Raw genomic sequence first — 27,345 nt, 5'->3', positions numbered from 1 at the left:
AACATGGGACTCGGCTTCTTTAAACGCAGCTTGTGATCCTTGTTGTGGCTCTCAGATGATTACTTACATTATAGAACATCAAATACAAATAAAATCACTAAACAGTTCACTTTTTCTTGAACTGCCAATTTGGTGTCTTCTTCTTCTTCTTCTTCTTCTACCGCTTATCCGCGGGGCCGGGTCGCGGGGGCAGCAGTCTAAGCAGGGATGCCCAGACTTCCCTCTCCCCAGACACTTCCTCCAGCTCTTCCGGGGGAATACCAAGGCGTTCCCAGGCCAGCCGAGAGACATAGTCCCTCCAGCGTGTCCTAGGTCTTCCCCGGGTTGGACATGCCCGGAACACCTCCCCAATTTGGTGTATTGTTGATAAATGCCGGTAAGGTTGTGATGAGTCACCAGTGTCCCAGTGTGTTGGGCCAGGGTTTTTACCAGTGTATGAACTTGTGAGCACGATACATGATTCATGACCTAGGGAGCTAGAGAGCTGATTGAGACACAACCAGAGACACGGCAGACAAGCAGAGAGACACGAAGCAGACATTCCTGCTCCTGTTCACCTTTAAATCCGACTGTTTGCACGATACACTTCATATAAAACATTTCCTGGTTTCACGTCAAACACTCATTCACAGTTTGATAAAACGGATAACCCAGTTCCTCTGGAATAATGTTGTAGCTTGTTTGTGTATTCAGTTATTCAGTTGAAGGGAAAGCCCTGACTTCAGCTCCCAGACTGTGACTCAGCCTCACACACAAACACCGGGAGAAAGCAGCAAAGCTCAGTTTGTCATTTGAAGAAACTAGTTGTGTGTGTTTGTATTTGCAAGGAGGGAAAGGATGTCTGGGTTGTGTGTAGCAGTTAGAATGTGTTTTTCTGCCTGGAGCTGTTGTATTGTGTGCTAAGATCTCAGCAGACATCGTGTCAGCGTGTGCTGTAATTCAGCTAAAAGCCTTCAAACTCTACACTCCGTACAAAACACAGCACTGAGTCTCTGTCTCTGTATCGGAGCTGTAATCCAGTCCAGACTCGTCTCTTCTGCCTCCTTCTCTCTGTACTACTCTCATGTCAGAGATGCCACCGGTGCTGGAATGCCACCCACAATGCACTGCACCTCCCCAGGGCCTTGCTGAAGCTGGGCTTATTTTCAGAGTGATTACAATGAACTCTGCTTTCATTTCAACGGAAGTCTGCTTTTTTCTTATATTTAATTAAATATTAAATATATTTATATATATACACAAGTTCTTTTAGTGATTAGAGATAAAACAATGTCAATGTGAATATTAATATATAACTACTACGATAGTAAGTTTTGTGTTTTTTATTGTATTTAAGGAGCACAATTATGTTTCTTAAATACAGCTGAGGTTTTTGATCAGAATCCAAGCAACAACTCACAAAAATGCATCACTGTGTACAATAGAAGGTTCTTTCATTGTGATTATAGGTTTATTTTAGAATAAAAAAAACCCATCACAAACGTTCACACCATGTGTTCAAATACACCCTCCAGTGTTTCAGAGAAGCATGTGATCTGGTTGCTCAGTGTTTGCCTGCAGGATGAGCGTGTTACTGATTTCCCCAGCTCAGCTAACGCAGGAAGCACAAACACCCACCAAGTCTAACCTTCCTCTTCAGCAGGAAGAGATCGGTGTGCTGGTGTTTTGCTGTTCTGTAGTGTGTTTGGAGTTTGCACTCCCAGATAACTAGCTAATAACTGAAGTGCTGATAGTCCACAAACATACACACAGTCACTTCAGCAGTAGATATTGTGAGTAAATACTGTATGGGCCATGTCTCAAAACACAACAGGATTACATGTTGTAGATTCTGTTTGTACTTAACTAGCATGACATATGACACGTTGTGTACTTGCGTACACTTCAGAGGCGACATCTAGTTATCAGATAGTTGTGAATTCAAATCCCAGCACGGCCCAAAAAACCACCGACGGCCCTCGCTATATTTTTTGCAAGAGCACAGTAGAGAAATGTACCACAAGCAATTTGTCAAAATGATGTACTCTGGCACAGTGGTGTGGTCTCCTCCCTGTGTGAGCTTTAGTCTCTTAATAAGGATGTTTTATCCATTTCTTTCATGCGTTTGATTAATCGTTTAAAACCCTCTCTTGTTGTGTTTCCCCTCACTGTTTCCTCCCTGTGACCATTTACCTTTCCATTACTCTATCAGTTCAAGGTCGTTAGCCCTTAGAGCCCAGAGAGAATGAGTCAGCAGAACTATAGATTTCTAAACGCAAGTGACTTTTATCCGGTGCGCTTTATTTTTCAACTCATTATTCGTGCCTTTTGTTCTGTTTGTTTTCTGAACGTCAGTAAATGTAAACAAAAATAACTAAGCTACAACAAACACAACTTTGGCAAAAACTCAAAGCACGTCGCAGTAGATTAGCGAGTCAAAGCCGTCACTAGCTGCTACACAGAAATGGAGGAATTCTAACGTAAATATTATGCAGGGTGAAATGACCACCTGTTCACTTGTAGTAATTTGTCCTTAGCGTAGGTTGTCTGTGGATAAAATCTACCTCATCGCAGGATCTGATACATAGCTGTTGAAAAGGAAGTTTTGTTCAGATAGGTTGTGTTTTCATGTCATTGCCTCTGCTCTTTGTGTGGTAAGTGGTCGCACTTTGATGTGTGCATGGCAGGAGGTGATTAGGGCAGAGTGGATGCTGGTCACTGTTAGGCTCAGCTGCAGCTTCTGACAGTAACACGGCTCAGGCTGTCAACACTCAATCAGAGAACTGCTCACATGTCACCACTGAGCTCATTAATCTGTCAGAGGCGTGTGTGTTTGTGCGTGTGTGTTTGTGTGTGTGTGTTTGTGTATGTGTGTGTTTGTGCGTGTGTGTTTATGCATGTGTGTTTGTGCATGTGTGTTTGTGCGTGTGTGTGTGTGTGTGTGTATGGGTGCGTGCACACATGGGTGTGTGTGTTTTCAAGTGTGTGTGTTTGGGGTGTTTGAGGCGTGTCATTCATATCTATCGGTTTATTCTGTCTCTCTCTGTTCTGCTTTCCTTCTTCTTCATCTGTTTTCACTTTCCTTGCCATCTGTAATTTAAAAATGCACATGCACTTGCCACAAGTAACAGCAGGAATCGATCATACTCTGTGAATGTTTGTTCATTTGTTGTTTTGCAATTTTACGTATTTTTGGGACACGTTGCTTTTAAGACAGACGTTTACACCAAGCGTAGGGGGAAAAAGACAGTAGTATAGTAGTGAAGGTAATGTGTTCTCATTTAAATTTAGGATGAGTTCTGGGTCACATTTCACTTGGCCCTGTAGGAGGTAACGCTGCAGCCTATTTCTGCTTTCCGCTGCCTCATTTCAACACTGAACATCTTCTGGACAGCCGGGGAAGAAATTCGTTCCCCTGAATTTCCAGGTGACATTATTGCCTTGAACATCAGGCATGGCTGTGGAATCAGAGGGGTCTCTAATCTGGAGTTGTTTTTTTGAGTAGCCAGTCATCATGAGGGAAGTTGCTCAAATCCAGAAGCTACTCAAAAAGCTGACCTTCAGTACTGTCAGTACAGTCTGATTGATTTCTGCAAGGCAAGTGCCATTATTACGTTTTGATGTCATTATCATTGGCAAACCATTGATGACTTTGTCAGGATATATATTATATGTTTGTCAGGATATATAATATGTGATTCAGGATTCAGATTTCAGTGTCAGGATTCAGGATTTGGCTTTGAGTGTCATGATTCAACTTAAGGATTCACTTCAGCTTTATGATTCAGTTTCAGCATCAGGATTAATCATCATGTGTCAGCAACACATTTAAGAGTCATGGTGATAGGGTAAGAGTGAAACAAATGCACTTATACACAGCTGCACCAGGTGACATTATGGCAGACCTGCAGCTGCTGCAGGGACTCTGTTTGTTTGTTTGTGTGTGTGTGTGTTTGTGTGTGTGTTTGTGTGTGTTTGTGTGTGTGTGTGTGTGTGTGTGTGTGTGTGTGTGTGTGTGTGTGTGTGTGTGTGTGTGTGTGTGTGTGTGTGTGTGAGAAAGAGAGTGAGAGACGCATTAGAGGCTTTTCTGAATGTCACCATGGATCATGTAGGTCTGCAGGGGTGGAAAAGCACACCACAGAGATGTTTAGGGAAGTGCGTGGCAATAAACAAGGAAGTGGGTTGAGTTTCTCTCTTGGTCAGCTTTGGGACATCTAAATGTTTATCATGGAACTTTTCCACCTTTTATTCAGATAAAGGAGAATAACTGTTTGTGTGGTATGATTACATTCTGTGACATAAAAATTATACTATATTAACAAATACTAGCTAATTAATGGCATTCCTTTTCCTAAACCTTTAGGCTCAAATAAAAGAAGGTATTTTGGTTTATCAGATAAAAGCAGAGGACTCAAGTGATTTTGAGGTTTTTGTGAAGACTCAGGTGATTATATGACTGTGTAATTATATGACTGTGTGATTGTGAGGACTGTGTGATTGTGAGGACTCGGGTAAATGTGAGGACTGTGTGATTGTGAGGACTGTGTGATTGTGAGGACTGTGTGATTGTGAGGACTCGGGTAAATGTGAGGACTGTGTGATTGTGAGGACTGTGTGATTGTGAGGACTGTGTGATTGTGAGGACTCGGGTAAATGTGAGGACTGTGTGATTGTGAGGACTGTGAGATTGTGATGACTCTGGTGATTGTGAGGACTCGGGTGATTGTGGGGACTGTGCGATTGTGGGGACTGTGCGATTGTGGGGACTGTGCGATTGTGGGGACTGTGTGATTGTGGGGACTGTGCGATCATGAGGGCTGTGAGGTTTGAGTTGAAATGATGTCTGACTAAACTTTCTAATCTTCTTTGGTTTTTATAAAACCTTGTCTGAAAATGTGTAAATGGGTTTGTAACGGGAAACCACATTTGCAAGCTTTTGCAGTTTCATTTTGGCTTACATGTAAATGCTCCGGGTTCTGTCATATAGAGAGCAAAACCTCTGCACAGTTTCCAGTTTGTTCACAAATGTCATAATGTTTGTGTAGGCCAGCATGTGGTTAAAGGATCAGTTTGTCAAATTTAGAGCCTTCTACTGCCTGTCTAATTGTAATTGTAAAGAAAAATAATTTTCTCTTTTAGCCATTAAATACTGCATTCTCTATTTAAAGTACAGATAACTTAATTATCTTTTTGTTAGGGAAAAGGAACGAGGCCGAGTAAATCCGCTGCTAATTATTTTCAAGATGTTATCAAGTAAACATTTCAGGCACATTACCTTTAAATTGACTGCCAAAGTGTTTGTCTATGTCTAAATAGAACGTTATTCATTTGTTGACATGGATTTTCTCTATACAGTACCTTATAGTTCTTGTATCAATACGTATGCTCATGCGCTTATAGTCTTGTGTCAGTGTGTTTGTGTGTGTGTTTGTTGAGCAACAGAAAACTTTCTGAGTGACACTGTAGACTCAAGTTAATGTGGTAATTTTCCAGCTTTCTTGCAAGGAAGTGAATTAATTCCTCTACAATTTAATTAGCACTGGGCCTTTGCCACTGTGCCTTCGCTAGCAACATTTTAAGTGTTATTCGACATATCAGCCTAGGTCGATCATTGAAAAGGAGTTTGGTATTATAACACCTTTACAACACAATATAGTAGTGTTAAACTGTTCCCTGTGAGGAAAGAGGGGGGCATTCTGGTGGTTCTGAGATTTGAACTCACAACCATATGATCAGTAGTGTAACATATTAACTTCCCTACCACCGAGAATGACATGAATATTGAAAGAACACACATGCATATTTTTACAAAAGAGAATTAGCAGTCTGCTTATGTTGTCTTCATTAATCAAGAAATATGTTCAGATTGCTGTCATTGTGTACCTACACAAGCCTTACATCAAATAATATGTTGTGGTATCAGAGCTTTTTTGTTTACAAGCATCAGTATCTGTACTGATGGATCCATATTAACAACAATATCAAAACGAGTAACTTGAACAGGTTGCATGTAAAATTCATGTTTTTCATTGTAACCGAGTCCCTCGTCAGCGTCCGATAGCGGCTGATCATCAAGAACAGCAAGCACTCGACATCTTTTTCTCTGTTTGCTGCAGAGCTGCATTATGCTGTGCGCTGACATCAGGGAACTTGTTCATGGTGATGGTGTTTTATCAGGTGACGTATTGTGTAGGAAGATGCTGTATTTCTTCCTCTTGATTTTTTTTTTTTACCAGAGCACAGTTTCAGTCTTGCTTAGATTGTCATCAGGAATCATGATATAGGTCTAGTTGGCTGCTATTTTGTGTCATTTCTTCATTGGTGTGACATCGTACACTGACCTGACGTCACATAGTGCAATGTGGTATCAATAATAACACTAATATTAATAACAGCATCATCATTATCATCATTATTTAATACATGTCACCGTGAGCAGGGGCATCATGCACATACTTATATTTAAGGGGCGCAGTGTGCACAACTCCGAGGTGAAATTAGTTCTAATTTGTATATTTGAAAGATATTTGAGTATCTTCTGCTAATTCTGCTTAGGTCTGGAGTTACTGGGTCATGTGGCATAGAAACTATTGAAAATAAACCTCCAGAGTTTTGTGTCATTCAATTGGTAATTTATTTATGGGAGAGCAGGAGGGAGTGGGGGAGTGGGGAAGAGAGAGGGAGAGAGAGAGAGAGGGAGAGAAGAAAGGAAAAAATGAGGAAGATAATATACTAAAGGGAAAAAGGAGAGTTCATGATGTAAGACAACAGATCAAAGGTGAAGGAAGGAAGAAAGGAAGGGAGGGAGGAAGGAAATCAAGAAAGAGGAAAGGATAAAAAGTATGGAGTATGATGTAAATAGGGCAGAATAAAGGAATGGAAGGATGAACGCAACAGAAGGAAAGAAAACAGGGAAGCAAGGAACAAAGGAAGGATTGAAGGTCGGGGAAGAAAGAATAAGCAAATACAAAGAAATGAAAGGTATAACAGAAAGAAATAATGTAGGAGAGAAGGAAGGATGGAAGAAAGGAAAGAAGAAGAAAAAGATGAAAGCGTGTGTGTGTCTATGTCTGTGTGTGTGTGTATGTCTGTGTGTGTGTGTGTATGTCTGTGTGTGTGTGTGTATGTCTGTGCGTTTGTGTGTGTATGTCTGTGCGTTTGTGTGTGTGTGTATGTCTGTGTGTTTGTGTGTGTGCGTGTGTGTGTATGTCTGTTCGTTTGTGTGTGTGGGTGTGTGCACGTGTGTGTGTATGTCTGTGCGTTTGTGTGTGTGTGTCACGTGCGAGAAATAGAGAGAGTAGGTAAGATAGAGAGAGTAAGTTTCCTAGTTACATGTTCTACATTTATTTCTTATTGTACTTTCTTATTTGTGCTCTGGGCAGCATGCTTTTGAAAATCCCAGCACTTGTTGTCTTTCTTGTATTACTCATGTGTTAAAATAAAGGTGCTTCTCTGCTTTTCACAAAGGTTCCTTCATCCAAATCGGTTACACTCTTCTAACATGTTAGCATGCGGGATAATAGAGATTAGCATGTGAGCGTGTGAAAGGCATTTCAGACAAAATCACCATTCAAATATTTGAAGTCATTATTCAAATTATATTCAAACATTTAAACTAAGGCAAAACATTAAGGATGTGAATGCACAGAAGTACTTTAATTAAATAAGCTTGAAACGTTTAAAGCTTTTATACAGTTTGTTATCTGTAAACAGATACGCACAAACATGGCTAGCTTCAACTGAACTACGCTGTTCGCTGGAAAGAGCTTCGGCGTTTATGCTTTACGCAGAAAAGACCGGTTTTCTATCATACTCATCAGACTGGTTTGCTTTTGACATTTTAAAACTCATAAAATGTCTCACGTCTCAGTCTGTACAGTTAATTCATATCTGCTTCATGTACTGTACATGCTTTGGCTTGACCCAGTACAAAGAAAGAGTTCCTTAAAATGTTTAAAGACGGTCATGAATAATTCAGTGATGGAAAATATAATAAAACCTACATTAACCTGGTCATATAAGTGCAGGGATTTCCTCGTATTTTTTTTTCCTTTATTTTGTATCATTTGACACCTGCACTGAATTTGGACAATGTAAACACACAGCGAAAGTAGAAATGAGATCATTGCTGAGAATATCAACATTTTCCTCGGATTCTTTCGGTAAATTACTTGAAAAAGCTCCAAGTTTCTCCTTAACAAACTTTTGCTTACAGAAAACCTCTAGTTTCCACTCAAGTAGTTCATTTATGTGTCATATTCTCATAAACCCAGTAAATTGCTCGTTCAGAATTTTTTATATACCTTAAGCTCTCTGGTGTGGTTTAAGGTGATTTAAGTGGTCATGGGGTCATTAAAAACAGCAGCTCATGATCACTTTTCAAAAAGAGAGAGTCCAGGGCTTCTCTGAACCAGGGTTGGGATTCTGATGAGGTGGTCATCAGGCATCAGTGATCTCACAGCTCCTCTCTCTCCAACTCTTTCCCAACTGCTTAGCATTCTTATCTCAGGTAGAGTGTATCGATCGCAGTAACCAGCGATGTCCAGAGCAGAGCTGAAACACCTTCTCAGTCTGATGAAAAGAAGGTTAGATATGAATCTGCGTGCCGGGGCGGGGGGAGAAGGATAGCCTTCAAGAGCTGGAGACTCTGTGACGTGGGAAAGAAACCAAAAAATAATAATAATCTGTGCAGTTAAGAAGTCAATATGTACCAAACACATATAGACAGAAGGTTAATTATGCAGTGGGCTGGGAAAGTATCATCCATCCATACATTATCTACACTATTTATCCTACTGGATCACAAGGAACCTGGAGCCTAGCCCAGGAGATTCAGGACACAAAACAGTGTGCACCCTGGATAGGATGCTAGTCAAGTGTAATCACAGAAAGAAAGGGAATCTCACCACGGATGCTAATCACAGGGCACAATCACACACTCATACACACATTATGGTCAATGTCTGTTAGCTTTCTATGCATGGCTGTGGAATGGGGAGGAAACTGGAGTACCAGGAGGAAACCAATACCGCACAGGGAGAACATGCAAACTCCACACACACACACACACACACACACACACACACACACACACACACACACACACACACACACACACACACACACACACACACACATACACACACGTGTGGTTGAGATGCAAATCGAACCCCTAACCCTTGGAGTTGTGGACCAAACGTGCTAACCACCAAGCCAAGCAAAATTAGGGCATGCTTTCAGAGATATGTCAGTGATGCCTGATGGGTAGGAATATATTTCTGAAAAAATTGTTGCCATGCCGTTTTTTCATAAGTAGGTTAGGTTATTAATGCAGAGGTAAGCGAGATCTACTTCAGCGGACTTGGAATGAAGTCTTTAAAATGTAATATCCTCCATTTATCCAGTCACAGTTTGACTTTTCCAGGCCACTACATAGTTAACTGGACCGTATTTTCCAGAGTGTCCTGTAAGTTCTGCACCAGTCTAACATCTAAAAAACAACCAACACACGTCTAAATGATCAATGCAGTGGAGCTAATACTCCTAACAGGACTGTACTGAATATTCTTTGTTGTATCTTTTTTTAACATTTTCTGCTTTCGGGATCTTTAAAGATTTCCATCACACCTTTTCAATCCACCTAGAGGAAAGAAAGACGGTATCCTCCTGATATCCGCGTGCTGTTTCGAGCCTAAGCGTGCGTGCTTTCATGCAGGGAAATGGGGCTGCTGTGTTTTATTTCATATTCACGTTCAGCATGTGGTGCGATTTCTGGTCATGAAACTTTAAGCAGCTCTCTCTGTCCCTGCCGACCTCGGCATCCAGATTCCTCTCCTCTGTGCTCAGTTTTATGCAAAAATATCTGAATAATGCAGCATGCATGAATTTCCTTCAGCAGAAAAGAAGAAAAACAGCAAGGTGTGTGTGTGTGTGTGTGTGTGTTTGTGTGTGTGTGTGTGTGTGTGTGTGTGTGTGTGTGTGTGTGTGTGTGTGTGTGTGTGTGTGTGTGTGTGTGTGTGTGTGTGTGTGTGTGTGTGTGTGTGTTTGAGGTCACACGGTCTCAGCTGAATAAGACTGACTCATTGGGTCAGGCGATGTGTGTCTCTCTTTTCTAAGTGATAGATCCGTGCATCTTAAAGTGAAAATACTGAATGTTTAAAATAGTAACAACAATTTTGAATGCTTTAGCCTGGTGGGCGCTCTCTCTCTCTCTCTCTCTCTCTCTCTTCTCCTTACATTCTTTCTTTCTTTCTTTCTTTCTTTTTTCTTTCTTTCTCTCTCTCTCTCTCTCTCTCTCTCTCTCTCTCTCTCTCTCTCTCTCTCTCTCTCTCTCTCTCTCTCTCAGTCTCTCAGTCTCTCTCTCTCAGTCTCACTCATTTGTTAAGATGTACAGAGGTGACCGAGGTCCTTAAAGGCAGCCAGGCTTATCTAGTTTGCTGATTTGCATACAAAATCTGTCAGACACTGAGACAAAGTGCCTCCACACACTCTCTCTCACACACACACACACACACACACACACACACACACACACACACACACACACACACACACACACACACACACACACACACACACATCCCTAAATCTAGACCCAATGAGGTGGGTCTGATATCAGTGGAAATCTGAGCTTTACTGTGTGTCTGTGCCTGTGTCTGTGCCTGTCTGTGTCTTTAGTCATATGTGTGTGCCTGTGTGTGCCTGTCTGTGTCTTTAGTCACACGTGTGTGTCTGTGCCTGTCAAGGGTCTTTAGTCACACTTGTGTGTCTGTGCCCGTGTCTGTCTGTCTGTGTCTTTAGTCACACGTGTGTGCCTGTGTCTGTGCCTGTGTCTGTGCCTGTCTGTGTCTTTAGTCACACGTGTGTGTCTGTGCCTGTGTCTGGGTCTTTAGTCACACATGTGTGTTTGTACCTGTGCCTGTCTGTGTCTTTAGTCATACGTGTGAGGGAGAGTGTGAGCGAGTGAGAGAGCGTGTGTGAGTGTGAGTGTATGTGTGTGTGAGCGATAAATTGCTATTCTTCCACTCGTAGCCTGTCTCTGCTAATAACAGCCGGTGCTGCTCTGTATTGTTGTTAATAGCAGCCTTGCTCTGTGCCAAGCCATCATCCTCTCTCAGTGAGCACACCTGTGTGTGAGTGTATGGCTCATAAACCCTCATCACCACACACACACACACACACACACACACACACACACACACACACACACACACACACACACACGGTGCAGATCATTGTATCTGCAAGGCCATGATCTACATCATCTAATCAGCTCTAATGTCTCATCCTCACACTTTATTACTCACTCAGACCCTTTCTCAGGTCAAAGTGTCACCTCTCTCTCCCACACACACACCCACACACAGGACAATCCCTACAAGTCACCACATACCATTTTTGTTGTCTCGTTACACTTTTGTGTAGCTTGTTCACCTGCCAGCGCAAGCTGGAAGGAAACCAGAGGCCCAAGAGAAAACCCACACAGACACAGGGTCATAGTCAGAGTCATGCAGCTGATACAAATCAGACACACTGCTATCACTTAGCTGATGATTCGTGAACATGTTCATTACACGAACAGCACGTCTTTAATGGTTTTAAATCTTTATACAACAATTTTTATTTCACATCGAATGACTTTTATAATTAGGTTCCATGTTTCATGGAACAGCTGCAGAACAGTTTAGTTCCTGTTATCATTTACATTTTATCAGCTACAAACACGCGTTCCTTTACCAGCCTATAATTTTCTGTCTATTGAAGTTAATAAAACAAACAAAGCCCTCAAAGTAGCGACACTGGAGCCTCCTTCCTTTCATGTTGCATAAACATCTCCTTCACCCAGGCAACAATTATACGTTGTTCTTTAATAAATACACAAATTATTTGGTTTAGATTATGTCAAGTTTCCATTGTAAAAGTTTCTATAACTGACTTGTTGCTATGGAAATACAAATGTGTTACTAATGATCATCAGAGCTTTTTTAACCAATCAGAATAGAGAATTCTCTCTCGTGCTGTAGTATATGCAGCATCCGTAGTTCAAGTTAAATTTTGTTTTCTTAACCTCGAGTTCCAAAAGGTGTCAGTATTTTGTGTAAATTTAATTTCTGATAATTGCATAAAGTCACGTGATTATCATCGCCATTAAGTGGCTTTCTCACTGTACCTAAAAGCTTTAGAGCGCTGGCGTGGTGAGATTCCCTTTCTTTCTGTGATTACACTCGAGTTAAACTCCTCGTAGTAGACACAGAGAGGAGGCCATTAATTCCTGTGTGTTGTTGTGAGGGTGGTTGCTGGTGCTGAGTGCTGTGTAATTGGATTGGGAGTGTCGGTGGCTGTAAATGGAGGCTCCGAGTCGCTCCTGAAAACCGAGCCGCTCACACACAATGGAGAACTCTGGGAATGAGAGCGGCCTTGTTGGCTTTTAGAGCTCCCTGGGTAATTGATTGTTCTGGGAACTCCCCGCCTGTAACACACACACTAACACAGACACACAAATACACACATTCTGGCCATCGTATTTCCTGGTTGATGTGTCTGGTCGTTGAGTGTGAGTCTGACACCGTAATCCAGAGTTGTTTATTGCTGTTTCTCCTGGTTGTGCTTTAGTCTGTATTGATGCTCCACTGAATAGACACAAGCTTCTGTCTTTATATGTCCAAAATGTGGACCTTTTATAGCCGAATACGGGACTTTTTTCCCAATAAGATCATTTTAAATCTTGGTTAGATCACTGTGCACTGTGTTAATGATACAGTTAACTGTGCACTGTGTTAACAATACAGTTACATTAAAGACACTTGTCTAATAGGTAAATGAAATAAAAACATGTACAGTGTGAGGGTTTCTCTCTCTCTCTCTCTCTCTCTCTCTCTCTCTCTCTCTCTCTCTCTCTCTCTCTCTTTCTCTCCCACTTTATCCTTTCTGCAGCTGACTATAACACAAAATACACATTAATGCAATCGCACAAAGATGTAGACTATTATATATTCCTATACTTTTCCCGGCTCCTCCCTCTATTTGGCTCTCAGCCACACCCCTTTTCCTCAGACTGCCTACTTTTTTTTCTAATTGTCATTTTACGCCTTTTGTAGTGGACACATGAAAGAACAACAGCTCCAGAAATTATATAACACAATCTATAAAGCATGTCTAGGAGCCAGTGGTGTGCGATTGTCAGACAATGTACTCGACTCAGACCTGTCAGACTCGGAGATAAAAATGTTTCAGCATACGGTGTCCGTCATATACAGACCGTTTTATCTAAAAGGACGAGTGAACACAAACCGTTCCAGAATTCCGTCTGTAGACGTTTCTTTTCTCGAAACCGATCAGCTGTATCTGTAGTGCTTGGAACATCTGGAGATGTTTTTCAATCTCGGTATGTTTGTGCGTGTTCAGACATAAAGCTTGGAAGTATACTACACACACTTTCAGCTATCTCCCTGTTGTCTGCTTTGAAAGGTTAAAATCAAATCAAATATCTGCCTTTTTATCTGAAGCAGTAACGTAAAGAAAATGTCTGTGTTTGTGTTTGTGCACAACAGGCAGGATAGCATGAAAAGCTCGAAGGGACACTTATGGGCTTGAATAATTCAAAATGATCTAAAAAGCATTAAAAGCCGAGGTCGTCGGTCAGAGCTAGACTTGTGCGGATAGTTTCATCGATGAAGCGACTACCTGTTCAACATTCATCAAGAGTTCTTATTTTGGACATTTTTGAAGTAGCTCAGTATTTTTAAGCAATACCGTTTCCCTTCCAGCCGTTCCCATTGGTTCATTTTCCTTTGTTTCTTTGTTAAGATTCCTCTCCTGCCTTTGTGGCTCTTGAATTGGGATCCGCTGACTTTACCTGCCTCGCTTTATAAACTCATAAACCTCTCGCACCATTGTGTGTTTGACAGAACAGGAAGTGTGGAATCCTGTAACAGGGTGTGGCTCCAAGCAGCGTTGGATGGAACCTAACCGTGAAGTGCAGTTTCTCAGTCTATCAGTCACTGACAAGCAAAATCAACATTTCCTGAGTTTAATAACACAGACAAGACAAATCTCTGGTTTCTATTAATGTGCTCGTTCACAAGAACGAGGGAGAGGGAGGGAGAGAGGGAGAGAAAAGGACATAGTGATGTCCATGTAAGGTTTGGCAGTGATGCTGTTTTGTCTCTTATGATATAATCCTTTTCCCTCTCTCTTATTTTTTCTCAACAGTTCATTTTCTGAATTGTTCATCTATCTGTCTTTCTTTCTTTCTTTCTTTCTGTCTGTAAGGGGTGTGTGTATGGGAGAGAGACAGAGAGAGCGAGACAGAGAGAGAGGGAGAGAGAGACAGACAGAGGGAGAGAGAGAGAGAGACAGAGGGGGAGACAGAGAGAGGGAGAGAGAGAGAGAGACAGAGGGGGAGACAGAGAGAGGGAGAGAGAGACAGAGGGAGAGAGAGAGAGACAGAGGGAGAGAGAGAGAGACAGAGGGAGAGAGAGAAAGAGAGAGAGAGATTGTTTCCATTAGACTGTTATAACGGTTGTGTTGTTGCCTGTAATGTTAAGCATGTGGGAAGTTATGAGTCATTTTTAAAGAACCTTCTAGAAGCAACAGCTGTCCTCGCTGATTCCCGGAAAAACAACACAGACACGTCACTAATGATAAAACACATGGTAACGTCAGACCGACCAGCTTACAGTAATATGAAGGATAAGTACTGCTTACTTGTTGAGTGACACGAGGGATTTGTCTAGTCAGCACTGCATTACTGTAATCACACTAGTGTCCAGTGCTTTAAGAACTTAACAGTAATGTTTGTCTTTCTTAACTTCACTCAGCTGGTGATTAGCGTCCTGATGTGAGAAAATAATGAACTTTTTAGGAGGAAATGACTTGATGTTCATCTCATACTCAAACACTTCACTGGCCGTCGTCTCTACTGGGATTTGCTTATTTCTGAACTTTGTGATCTAATATGTTGTTTTGTGTGTGTGTGCATGTGTGTGCATGTGTGTGCATGTGTGTGCATGTGTGTGTGTGTGTGTGTGTGTGCGCGTGCGTTTGTCTTTGTCTGTGTGTCTGTGTGTGTCTGTGTCTGTGTTTTTAAGTGCCTGTATGTGTGTGTCTTTGTCTGTGTCTTTGTCTCCAAGTGCCTCTGTGTCTCTGAGTGCCTGCATGTGTGTGTCTTTCTGTGTGTGTGGGTGAGATTGTGTGCATGTGTACGTCTTGATTAAAGCTAAGGCATTAGGTTATGCACAAGTGGTTCAGTCGTGTCTGTAACTTGCGGGCTTTTAATTAACCTATCAGGAGCTCTTGTGGTTTATAATGAGCAGCCTTAAAGTTATTCAGCTGTTTACTTACTTCAAATATTTTCTCACTACTTTTCTTAACAAAAAGAGCGGTGTGTGTATGTGTGTGTGAATCTCCTGATGAGCCTCTGTCTCAGTACACACACTCACACACACACACATTCAGAGGGTTCAGCTATGTACAGTAACACTTGACAACTGTGTCTGTATATGCAGTTGTGGGTGTGTGTGTGCACGTGTGTGTGTGTGTCTTCCATCTAAACAAACTGCTGATCTCTTGCTCGCGGTGATTGCTCCCCTCATTAATCCTCATCCCATTTATTTGCCGCCGTACAGCACAGAATCATTGCTAGTGTATTTTACAGCATCCTATAAGCTGCTGTCTCCAAGCTGTGTTCTAACTACCGCTGTGCTTCACACCACAGAACAACTAGTAGCTCTTTAAAGTCCCAGAGAGATTAGTGCAGAATAGGAAACATTTGTATATGGCTGACAGTTCTTGCTGTGACATTAATGAGCATTCATCAATTAATTGTTGACAGCCATTATAGAAAGTACAAAAAACACATACATTATATTGCTAAGACCTTCTGGGACGCATCACATTCTTAATCTGTAGGGTTTAATATGGACGTTTCCCTCCCTTTGCAGCTATAACAGCTTCAACTCTTTTGGGAAGGCTTTCCACAAGGTTTAGGAGTGTGTTTATGGGAATGTTTCACCATTCGTCTAGAAGTGCATTTGTGAGGTCAGGCACTGATGTTGGACTAGAAGGCCTGGCTCACAGTCTCTGCTCTAATTCATGCCAAAGCTGTTCTTTCAGGTTGAGGTCTGGACTCTGTCGAGTTCAGCACTAAACTCGCTAGTCCATGTCTTTATCTACCTTGCTTTGTGCACTGGTGAGCAGTCATGTTGGAACAGGAAGGGGACATCCTCACATTGTTGAGCACATGAAATTGTCCAAAATGTCTTGTTATGCTGAAGCATGAAGGGTTCATTTCACTGGAACTGTGGGGTCAAGCTCAACCTAAAAAACAATCCCACACCAAAATCCCCTCTCCACCAAACTTTACAGCTAGCACAATGTAGTCAGGTGAATATCGTTCTTCTGGCAACCCAGACTCGTCCATCGGATTGCCAGACAGAGACGCTTGATTCGTCGCTCCAGAAAGCACGTCTAGAGCAGTGGTCCCCAACCTTTTTTTTGCCGCGGACCGGTCAATGTTTGATAATTTTACCGCGGCCCGCTGGGGGTGGGTGGTGGGTGGTTGGTGGTTTTGGCTATACAATTAAATTAAAATAAATAATCTTTATTTAATTGTATTTAAACATACCTTTTTAACTCAGACGGTTCCATCTGGGGTAATACTAGACAATGACACCCGAAGTGTGTTGCTTATGTTCAGTTTATTCCGTTGTTTTGTTTTGGTTGCCGTCACTGCAGAAAACCCTGCTTCACACAGATAGCATGTCGGAAATGGAAATAGGGATTTAAGTGCTGTCTGTGGTGGCAATCTCAGGGTATTCCGCCATGACTTTAATCCAGAACACTGGCAGAGTTTCTAACTTTCTAACGACGTCTGTTTTGTGCTCATTTGTGCTTATTTGTGGGTTAAATTTGAGCAAACACAATATACACGTCCACCAAGCACTGTTAAACATGACGAAGTACCGGTGAACAGAGAGAAGAGCGATACACACCTTCTCTCCACCAAAGCTTCAACACCACTGCCGCTTGCAGCCGCTCAGCTCCAGACGTCACCTAAACCCGGCCCGATATCATGATATTTTGCGCATGCACGGGATTGGTGCAACTTTAGGTGAAGTCTCTCAGCTCCCACTTAAACTCTCGTCCATGGAAAGTCGCACAAACCCGAGAGAAATACACCACAGTAAATAAAATGGAAATAATTAGTTAATGTTCCTTGGGCGGCCCGGTACCATTTGGTCCACGGAGGGATGTTGGGGACCACTGCTCTAGAGTACAGTGTCGGCGTGCTTTATGCTGTACCATTGCACCTGCCGCTTTACATTGCACTCGGGACATAAGGCTTGGATGCAGCTGCTCGGCAATGGAAACACTTTCCATGAAGCTCTCTACGCACTGTGTGTGAGCTAATTAGAAGGCCACATGAAGTTTGGCGGTCTGTAGCTGTTACGGTACCAAGCTAAAATTCACTGAGCTCCTAAGAGCCACCCATTCTTTCATAAATGTATGTAGACATGAAGACGTTAGGCGCATGATTTATATACCTGTGTCCATAGAAGTGAATGGAACACCTGAAGTCGATGTTTTGGATCTGTGTCAGAAAACGTTTGGTAATATTAGTAGTAGTAGCCTTTATCGTCACTGGTCACAAGTACCGTGAAATTAGCCATCAACCTGTCCAACATACAATACATACAATATGACGGGGGGGGGGGCATAACAGCATAACATGAGGGAAGGGAGGAGAAAAAAACCAACCCCCAGACTATACTCCAGAGGAAGTACAGTGTGGGAACAGGAAAAACACCTCATAATATACTGTATATGTATATTATTTTTGCTCAAACATATTTTTTTGAGAAGTGATATTACAGGAAACAGGATATTTTTTTTTATCCACCACAGATGGATCATTTCAAATTAACAGGAAAAAGCTCTGTAATTATGTTATAGGTTTTATAAACGTTATTGTTGCATCATATGCTCAATATTTACACTTGTGTAGAATTCAGTGTCATAAAATACCATTTCAGTTCAGACTGTTTGCTAAATAATAGGATGCAGTCTTCTTATTGATGAGGCTACATTAGCTCCACCCACTCTGATTAAATTAAGGGGACGATGGAAATTGGAATACGGCAATTATTCATACACTTTACGGCATATCGAGCGGCCACAAGATCAACATTAACCCCATTAGAAAGCCACCATTAGATTTGGAATCAATCCTTTTTATCAGGAATGAGGCTTCTGAGTTTAATGAATGAGTTTCTCTGCCAGATAATGAGTCAGGGCATGATGGGAAATGTAGTAAAGTGTGCTCAGGGAAATGGAAACATTGTAGTTCCTGCCAACACTCTGCAGTCCCCTGTACAATTACAGACTGTTTTTCTCTTGTACTTTTGCGTGTATGCAGCATACAGTATTTACAAATGTCTGCCAACTTCAGTAGCTCTGTGAAAGGAGCAGCTGGATTACAGATGTTAGTGTAGTGAAGGTAGTGAAGGTGTAGCACTTTATACTTTTAATAATGAAGAAGCAATCGCTGCTAAATACACACTCAAGATGATCTTCTTCTTCTCTCACTGTGTGAGTCTCTCTCTCTTGTCCTCCCAGTGTGCGGGTCTCTCTTTGTCTGTCACTGTATTTGTGTATTTTTACCCATCACTGTGTGTCTCTGTTTCTCACTGTGTCTCTCTCGTACGTTCTCTCACTGTGTCTCTCTCTGTCTCGCTATGTTTCACTTGCGCGTTCTCTCACTGTGTGTGTCTCTTGCTCTTTCAATGTGTGTGTGTGTGTGACTCTGTCTCTCACTCTGTGTGTCTCTTGCTCTTTCAGTGTGTGTGTGTGACTCTGTCTCTCACTGTGTGTGTCTCTTGCTCTTTCAATGTGTGTGTGTGTGACTCTGTCTCTCACTGTGTGTGTCTCTTGCTCTTTCAATGTGTGTGTGTGTGTGACTCTGTCTCTCACTGTGTGTGTCTCTTGCTCTTTCAATGTGTGTGTGTGTGACTCTGTCTCTCACTGTGTGTGTCTCTTGCTCTTTCAATGTGTGTGTGTGTGTGACTCTGTCTCTCACTGTGTGTGTCTCTTGCTCTTTCAGTGTGTGTGTGACTCTGTCTCTCACTGTGTGTGTCTCTTGCTCTTTCAATGTGTGTGTGTGTGACTCTGTCTCTCACTGTGTGTGTCTCTTGTTCTTTCAATGTGTGTGTGTGACTCTGTCTCTCACTGTGTGTGTCTCTTGTTCTTTCAATGTGTGTGTGTGACTCTGTCTCTCAATGTGTGTGTGTGACTCTGTCTCTCACTGTGTGTGTGTGACTGTCTCTCACTGTGTGTGTGTGACTGTCTCTCACTGTGTGTGTGACTCTGTCTCTCACTGTGTGTGTGACTCTGTCTCTCACTGTGTGTGTGACTCTGTCTCTCACTGTGTGTGTGACTCTGTCTCTCACTGTGTGTGTGACTCTGTCTCTCACTGTGTGTGTGTCTCTGTCTCTCACTGTGTGTGTCTCTGTCTCTCACTGTGTGTGTCTCTGTCTCTCACTGCGTGTGTCTCTGTCTCTCACTGCGTGTGTCTCTGTCTCTCACTGCGTGTGTCTCTGTCTCTCACTGCGTGTGTCTCTGTCTCTCACTGCGTGTGTCTCGGTCTCTCACTGCGTGTGTCTCGGTCCCTCACTCTGTGTGTCTCGGTCCCTCACTCTGTGTGTCTCGGTCTCTCACTCTGTGTGTCTCGGTCTCTCACTGCGTGTGTCTCGGTCTCTCACTGCGTGTGTCTCGGTCTCTCACTGCGTGTGTCTCGGTCTCTCACTGCGTGTGTCTCGGTCTCTCACTGTGTGTGTCTCGGTCTCTCACTGTGTGTGTCTCGGTCTCTCACTGTGTGTGTCTTTGTCTCTCACTGTGTGTCTATCTCTCTCTCTCTTTCTATGTATTTTAAGTTACAATACAAATAATGCAAGTAAACAAGAAATACAAATAATTCTCTCTCTCTCTCTCTCTCTCTCTCTCTCTCTTTCCCTTTCTCAGACATTTTAACCTGCGTATGAGGAGGGACACTTCTCTGTTTGCCCCAGACCTGAAGGTTGAGATCTCTGGACAGGAGACGCTGGTCGACACCTCACACATTTACAGCGGAGAGCTCTTTGGTGAGTTCCTTTCACAACACACACACACACACACACACACACGCACACACACACACACTCACACACACTCTCTCACACACACACACACTCTCATACACACACACACACACACACACACACACACACACACACACACACACACACACACACACACACACACACACACACACACACAGATAAGCTAATGTGCTACCATGACTGAGACAGATAACTGAATTCATAACTCAGGGCTAGCAATCTTGCTGTGTGTGTGTGTGAGTGTGTGTGTGTGTGAGTGGGAAAGGGAGAGAGAGCGAGATAGGGAGAGGGAGAGGGAGAGAGGGAGGGAGAGACAGGGAGAGAGAGGGAGGGAAGGGGGGGATAGGGAGAGAGGGAGAGATGTCCTAATTTTCTCCTCAGTGCTCCAGATCTCTTGGTGGGAACATTCTGTGTGCACTTCACTAACAGCAGGAGGAGAGAGGGAGAAAACAATAACAAGTCTGTGAGATTTGGTTATTGTTTACATTACACAGCAGAACTAAACACAGCATCACTGCTTAGCACAGTGTTAGTCTCCTTTCCAAATATGGTGCTACACTTTCATTAAGCTGCATGGACTAGAATGAAGATTACTAGACCAGGCAAGACCTTAGAGAATCAAAAATGAGTATCATTTTGTTTATTAAAAGAAATATTTTTATTAATTTTTGTTTTTATTATTATTAGACTTTATCACTCTTTCCACACACACACACACACACACACACACACACACACACACACACACACACACACACACACACACAGAGAGAGAGAGAGATACGTATGTGCGTGTGTAATAGAGTATGGTAAAGCAACATTTCATAAATTGGCTCAGTGCTCCGCCCTCTGAATCTTCTTTTGGTGGACACTCCTGAATATGACGTCATATTTTGTACCCTGTACAGTCTCACTTACCCCTCTGTTTACATTATGTCTCACTTTTTGCACAACTTGCACTTTTTCTTCTTCTGAATCTCCTCTTCCCTGATGAGGACCAGACTTTTGACAAACGCAAATGGCTGCAATTCACTGCAGCACGCCTCGGATCTCATCAGCCGCCTGAGTCAAGTTTGTTAAATGGCAGCCTGCCACACCGAAGTACAAATTATTCAGATGGCCTGAGTTTGGGTGAAAGCATTAGTCATGTTCCAGCCACTGATTGTGTTAGCGCAATAGCAAGTGCAAACAGTTTGAGCATTTCTATTAAATCTGGCTGTGAAATTGCCATCGCTTTCCTATTCATTAGCATCTTCTTTCTGGAGTCATAGGCATTTCTGGAGCTGCAGGGTTCCTGCACACATTACAGATCTCGCACTGCTGCTTGACTTTGATAGAGAGAGACAAAGAGAGAGAGAGAGAGAGAGAGAGAGAGAGAGAGAGAGAGAGAGAAAGGAAAAGAGAGAAAGAAAGAATGAGAGAGAGAAAAAGAAAGAACAAGAGAGAGAGACAGAGAGAGAAAGAAAGAATGACAGAGGGAGAGCGAGAGAGAGAGAGAGAAAGAAAGAACGAGAGAGAGAGACAGACAGACAGACAGAGAGAGAGGCTAGTCTTTTCACATAACTGATTTGACCGTGTACGTGAAACAGCTTGTCTGTAATTGATGTACAGGACTTCTAACATTTATTTATTTTGTAGTACATTTGAATTGAATTAATGCTAAACTAAAATTTCAAGGAACTCCGTGAGTAAATAAGAATAAGGAAATACTCAGTGCACGTACATATTAGCAATCATCAATTTTTCATTTGAAGGGCATGTTTGCTGATCCAGCACCCTTATTAAAAAGACACAGATTTAAATGTTTATGATTAGACACAGATTTTATGTTGCAGTGCTGACATTAACGCTAATGATGGTAGCTGTAACTCAATAACAGTAGCTTGTAGCTATGGCAGTAAATGCAAACAATACCACACAATGTGTTTCCTCCAAGTACCAAACACAGTTAACAAAAAGGCTCTAAGGCTTTGGTTCCAATCAAAAATTTAGCATTTTGTTATTTGTTTGTAAAATGTCTTAGGAGAGAGGGAGGGAGAGAGCGAGGGAGGGAGGGAGAGAGAGGGAGTAAGGGAGAGGGAGGGAGAGGGGGGGGACAGAGGGAGGGAGGGAAAGAGAGGGGGGACAGAGGGAGGGAGGGAAAGAGAGGGAGGGAGGGAGTAGGAGAGAGAAAGAGAGAGGGATGGAGGGAGGGATGGAAGGAGAGAGAGAGGGGGAGAGAGAGAGAGGAAGGGGGGAGAGAGGAAGAGGGAGGGAGGGAGGTAGGAGAGAGGGGGAGAGAGAGAATTATGTGAACATGGATCTGGCGGTTGTCCATTTAGATAAAAAGAAGGCAAATTATATATATATTTGTTTATATATATATATATATATATATATATATATATATATATATATATATATATATATATATATATATATATTATTATAGTGTTGCAGTGATGTAGCAGACACACTTTCCTATAGATCTCCATCAGTGCTGGAGCAAATGAACGGAAAAAAGAAAGGGTAAGAGTAATAGGAGGAAGTGAGTGGGAGAGATCTGGCGGCTCTTCTGCTCTGGTTGCTGACTCTCTAAAGCACAGAAATCTCTTGTGGCTCCTCTGAGTATATATTATTTCTAGATCACACCATGTTTCCTCAGTCCTACAATATTCCATCACGACTGACCAGATCTGGGTGTCTGTATCTGTGAGATCCAAAACCACAAGTACCCTTCTTCACATAACCCTTCTCTTATTGATCAGCGGCATTCAAGGTTTATTTCCTATTGAAGTTTTGAGTTGACATTTTTTCTTCTTTTCACTTCTCATTACCCACAGTGCTGATTGACTACCTGCTGAAAGTGATGCAGTGGGATTTTGCTCTCAAGTCATCACTTAAAGACAGCGATGCAGCGGCACTTTAGTCCTTTAGGCTGTCTGGATCATTGATCTCCCTTACTCTCTGCTCACGTACCATCGCGCTCGTCATTTCTTTTAATGCGTCAGATCAGGGAATTTTATTTTTCCCCTTCGAAACACCATTATAACCGCACTAGCGGTGTCACCCTGCGATATCAGAGCAGCAGAAAACCGGCAGGTTCTCACAGAAATAATAAAAATATTCTCCTCCTGCTTTAATCAACGTTATGTTCAGATTATGTTCAGTTTCTCAGCACTTAGGATCAGCATGCTGCGGGTCAGCAGGGTTCTTGGCTGTACCACTTGGGACCGTATTTGCTTACGCTCTTGACTGCACAACTGAGAACAGATGTAGAAAACATCTAGAGAACCACATGAGAGTCTTTCTCTCTGTCTTCCTGCCAGCAGTCACAGTCATTCCGCCGCAGTTTACTTAATCCACGCAATCTGCTTCACCTTCTAGTTTTACAGATTTTAAGACCAGTGATTCTGCTGAAAAGTTTGGACAGACCATGAAAGAGAGCCAGAGCTGCTTCTTGTTCTTCGGTAAAGATTTCTGCTTTGATTATCAGTGACATTAGCAGAGTTTTTGAATCTCATTAGAGCGTTCGTTATGAGGCGGATCTGAAGGTCATCAGGGGGGGGGGGGTGGTGAAACAGTTATCTCGTATGAAGCAGATTTTGAGACAAGCCCCTTCAAACTGACTAACTCCAGCAGATTTTACATCCTCAGGAGGAACGTCCTGTCTGCCTGCCATCTGGCCTCATAGTGCTGCGTGCGTTCGGGTTTACACACTACATCTTACTGAAACATTTGGAACAGCAAATGAACTTTTTATTTCCAGCCTCCGTAGTAGCTTTCGTTCACTGTTTGACGATCGCTGTGGTTAAAAGTAAAGAGCCTTTCTAATGAAAAGTATCTTGAGAAAAGAACAATAAAAAAAGTTTTTATTTTATACTGAAAGCATGTGGCTCTCTGAAATCATACTTCTTTTAGCTGAGAAGGTACAGAACATATCTGAGCTGGTGTACTGTATGATGTCTGCGTTCAATATTTCAGCTTTGAATGTGACTTACATTTGCAGGATGATCAGGAAAATTCACATCAGGAATATATTTTTTTTCTCCCCTGGCTCAATAAAGAGAAATGCGTGGGTTTTACAGAAACTCCATCTGACTGAACAGATTGAAGCCTGTCTTGTGACGTCCTAACCCATGTTAATGTATGTATTAATGTGTGTGTTTTGTCCTCAGGAGAGAAAGGCACTCTGACTCACGGTTCTATCGTGGATGGAAAGTTTGAGGGCTTCATTCAGAGTCATGCGGGAATGTACTACGTGGAACCGGCTGAGCGATACCTCAAAGAGCGAAAAGTTCCCTATCACTCAGTCATCTACCATGAGGATGACATCGGTGAGTACGTGTGTGTGTGTGTGTGTGTGTGTGTGTGTGTGTGTATGTGTCACACATATTGGTTGTATCCAAAATCAACTCCACATTAGGACTACATCAGCGTTAAGCTCTAAATTGGCACAAGCGATTCTCAATTTTTACCTAAATGTCACTTGTATGAACACAAATCTGATCACTTTGTCTCTATTCACATTGCAGCCGATCTCTTTTCCCCTACAAATGACACACAGGACTCAGGACAATCCTTTTTCTTTCTCAAGATCTGACAGTGTGAACTCAATCATTTAGATTTAACTTGCTTTGTAACTAAGAAACTTCGCCTGTTTAGAAGAAAGAAGGGAAGTTTCTTAGTTTCTTATAGCTTTTGTAAATAGTATCTTGTGATACAAGTAGGTGCAGTGAGACCGAGACTAGATCCCCTCCCCCTCCTGGTATTGGTTCTTATTCTAATCATGAAACTTTCTTACCTTAATAATGAGGAGCCGACAATCTGTAGTCAAAATCCAATAGCAGTGAATGCTCATGCTACTAGATTGTTGTCATCATTCAGTGAATATGGTGCTATTGGATGTTTGTCATGAATGTACCTGTTGAAATGGAAAACAGAAATTGTTTCTGTTGACACTGATGACAGATACGAGTCAGTTACTGATTCTTGTTATGCTTGTTCTGAAATCCAAGCCCAATAAAACGGAGCTAACGGAATTTATTATATTTAATGTACAACAAGCTAATTAAATGCGTTAATACGGAATAATCGACTTGCTTATAAATGCTCGCATCCTCAACACAATCTTAGACCCTGGCTGATGTTTTAGGAGATGTTCAATGAGCTGCAGTTTTCAGGCTGTGTAGTAGCACAGTGCGTATTTTTGCTACGTTATTCCAGGCTTATTTCAGGGTGTATTTCCTTTCTCATACCCAGAGCTCCTGGGATACACTCGACCAGAATAAAGCGTTTACTTAAATTGAAAATGTGTGTGAGCCGTACATTTCTTTTCTTGCATCACGGTCTGGTTGTGTATCGAGTTTAGCGGATGATGTAATTGAGATGATCATGCAGTAGTAATGTGTTTTGCTCTACCAGGAAATGCAGCATGATTAGTATAACTATGCCGTGTAAAGCTATATGATTATTATAAACAAAAGACATTACACACTGCAGCTTTATGAGCAGAGAGACCCAGAAGTGCTCTTGTATGATATTGTATTCATGGTTCTGCAGATATTAAAAGATCTGAGTCTCCTCGGGAGGTACAGGCAACTCTGACCTTTCTTGTACATCAGTGCATCATTGTTTTTGGTCCATACCAATGTCCACCTCAGTGCCCATGATGCTGATTGGGTTTGGGGGATCTAAAATCCAGTGACATTGTCTTTGTGACATTGAGTTCAGGTGATTTTGTCCGCACCATTCCACAAAGATGTCCACCACACTTCTGTACTCCTGACCTTTCCTAATACAACCTACGACAGCAGAGTCATCAGAAAAACATCTGCAGATGGCAGGACTGTGTGCAGTGTCTGAAGTCTGATGTGTAGAGTGTGAACAGAAAGGCGAACAGGACTGTCCCCTGAGGGATCCCCGTGGTTCTGCAGCCTCACAGCAACCCAGTGTGAGGTAGTTGATAATCCAGGCCACCAGAGGAGCATCTACGTGCATGTCCTTAGCTTGTCGATTAGCAGTGCAGGTTGTATTTTGCTGTAAGAACTAGAGAAGTCAGAAAACCCGATTCTCACAGTGTTGCCTGCCTCCTCAAGGGGTCTTGTAAAAGTGATGATAGCATCCTAAACTCCAGTTCAGGGCTGATAAAAAAAACTGCAGGAGTTCCAGTGTTATTTTTTGTGCTTCAGGACCAGCCTCTAAAGTGACTGTGTACTTTTTTGGTCAGTTTTTTTTGGAAAAGTGCTTTTTTGGTCAATACGTGTAATGTGACATCACTAGGTTTAGAAGAATATGCTGTATTTTTAAAATGTTGAAAATCACACAATTTTTGCGAATTTATAAGACTTTTGTAAGACGTTTTGTCCACCAGAGTGCTGTTGGCCGTCTTGAGAATTTTGTTTTATCCAGTTTCAGCACCTGGTTGTGTGTGTGTGTGTGTGTGTGTGTGTGTGTGTGTGTGTGTGTGTGTGTGTGTGTGTGTGTGTGTGTGTGTGTGTGTGTGTGTGTGTGTGTGTTTTGTCTGTTTTTTTGGATTTGGCTTGTTGATGTCTTGCTCTGGCTGAAGATTCCAGTTGATAGGCTGTGTGTGTTTATGTGTGTGCGTGCGTGCGTGTGTTCTCTCTTTGGGTGTGTCTGTTTGTTCGGAGCGAGATGATTAGATCATTTATGACCCTAACGTAGTTCTGTCCCTTTCCTAACAGCACTGTAACTATATCATGGTTAATATCCTGTTTAATATTAGAGACTCTTTGTGTTTCTTTCCACGCTCCACCCATCCACACAGATATCACATGCACCCATATCAGAGTAAACATACAGAGGCATATAAAAATAATAAGGTAAAATAAAAATGTCTTTATTACTGAGATGCTGCTCTGTTTTGACCTAAAAGTAAAATAAACGTGTAAACAAAATACCTGGTGTTTGTAAATAAGCAGGAAAATGTGAACTGCTGATTGCTTTCATCTTTTATTCACACACACACACACACACACACACACACACACACACACACACACACACACACACACACACACACACACACACACACCTTAATACTAGATGTCATAAATAGAAGAGTTAAGCAAGAGCCTTTGGCGAAATGCATTGTTTGCAATAAATAAAGCCATATGATGTGTTCACACCAAAAGAGAGCATAGACCTGAAAGGACAAGTTTTCTAAACCTTTTTTATCGAGCTCTCATCAAATGAAAACAGCTCAGTGTGAGTT

The 27,345-nt window shown here is 42.1% G+C and overlaps 1 protein-coding gene and 1 long non-coding RNA gene across 3 annotated transcripts in view; one reads left to right on the top strand and one right to left on the bottom strand.

Moving 5' to 3' along the window:
- Window positions 1–27,345, top strand: part of adam10a (ADAM metallopeptidase domain 10a) — a 75,279-nt gene that overhangs the window by 25,721 nt on the left and 22,213 nt on the right. Inside the window, exons 3-4 of the mRNA XM_027137104.2 lie at window positions 19,996–20,114; window positions 24,290–24,448. Of these exons, the coding sequence (XP_026992905.1) occupies window positions 19,996–20,114; window positions 24,290–24,448 (278 nt within the window). The remainder of the gene's footprint in view (window positions 1–19,995; window positions 20,115–24,289; window positions 24,449–27,345) is intronic.
- LOC125145435 overlaps window positions 7,145–27,345 on the bottom strand; it is a 31,916-nt gene continuing 11,715 nt past the window's right edge. Inside the window, exons 2-3 of one of the 2 annotated variants that reach the window (XR_007143916.1) lie at window positions 24,916–27,165; window positions 7,145–8,626 (exon numbers count right to left, since the gene is read on the bottom strand). This is a non-coding gene — a long non-coding RNA (uncharacterized LOC125145435). The remainder of the gene's footprint in view (window positions 8,627–24,915; window positions 27,166–27,345) is intronic. The other variant, XR_007143856.1, reaches the window with a different exon arrangement.

This window comes from Tachysurus fulvidraco, chromosome 1 (genome assembly GCF_022655615.1).
Source record: "Tachysurus fulvidraco isolate hzauxx_2018 chromosome 1, HZAU_PFXX_2.0, whole genome shotgun sequence".
Taxonomy (NCBI): Eukaryota; Metazoa; Chordata; class Actinopteri; order Siluriformes; family Bagridae; genus Tachysurus; species Tachysurus fulvidraco.
This window is presented reverse-complemented; position numbering and strand designations above follow the sequence as displayed.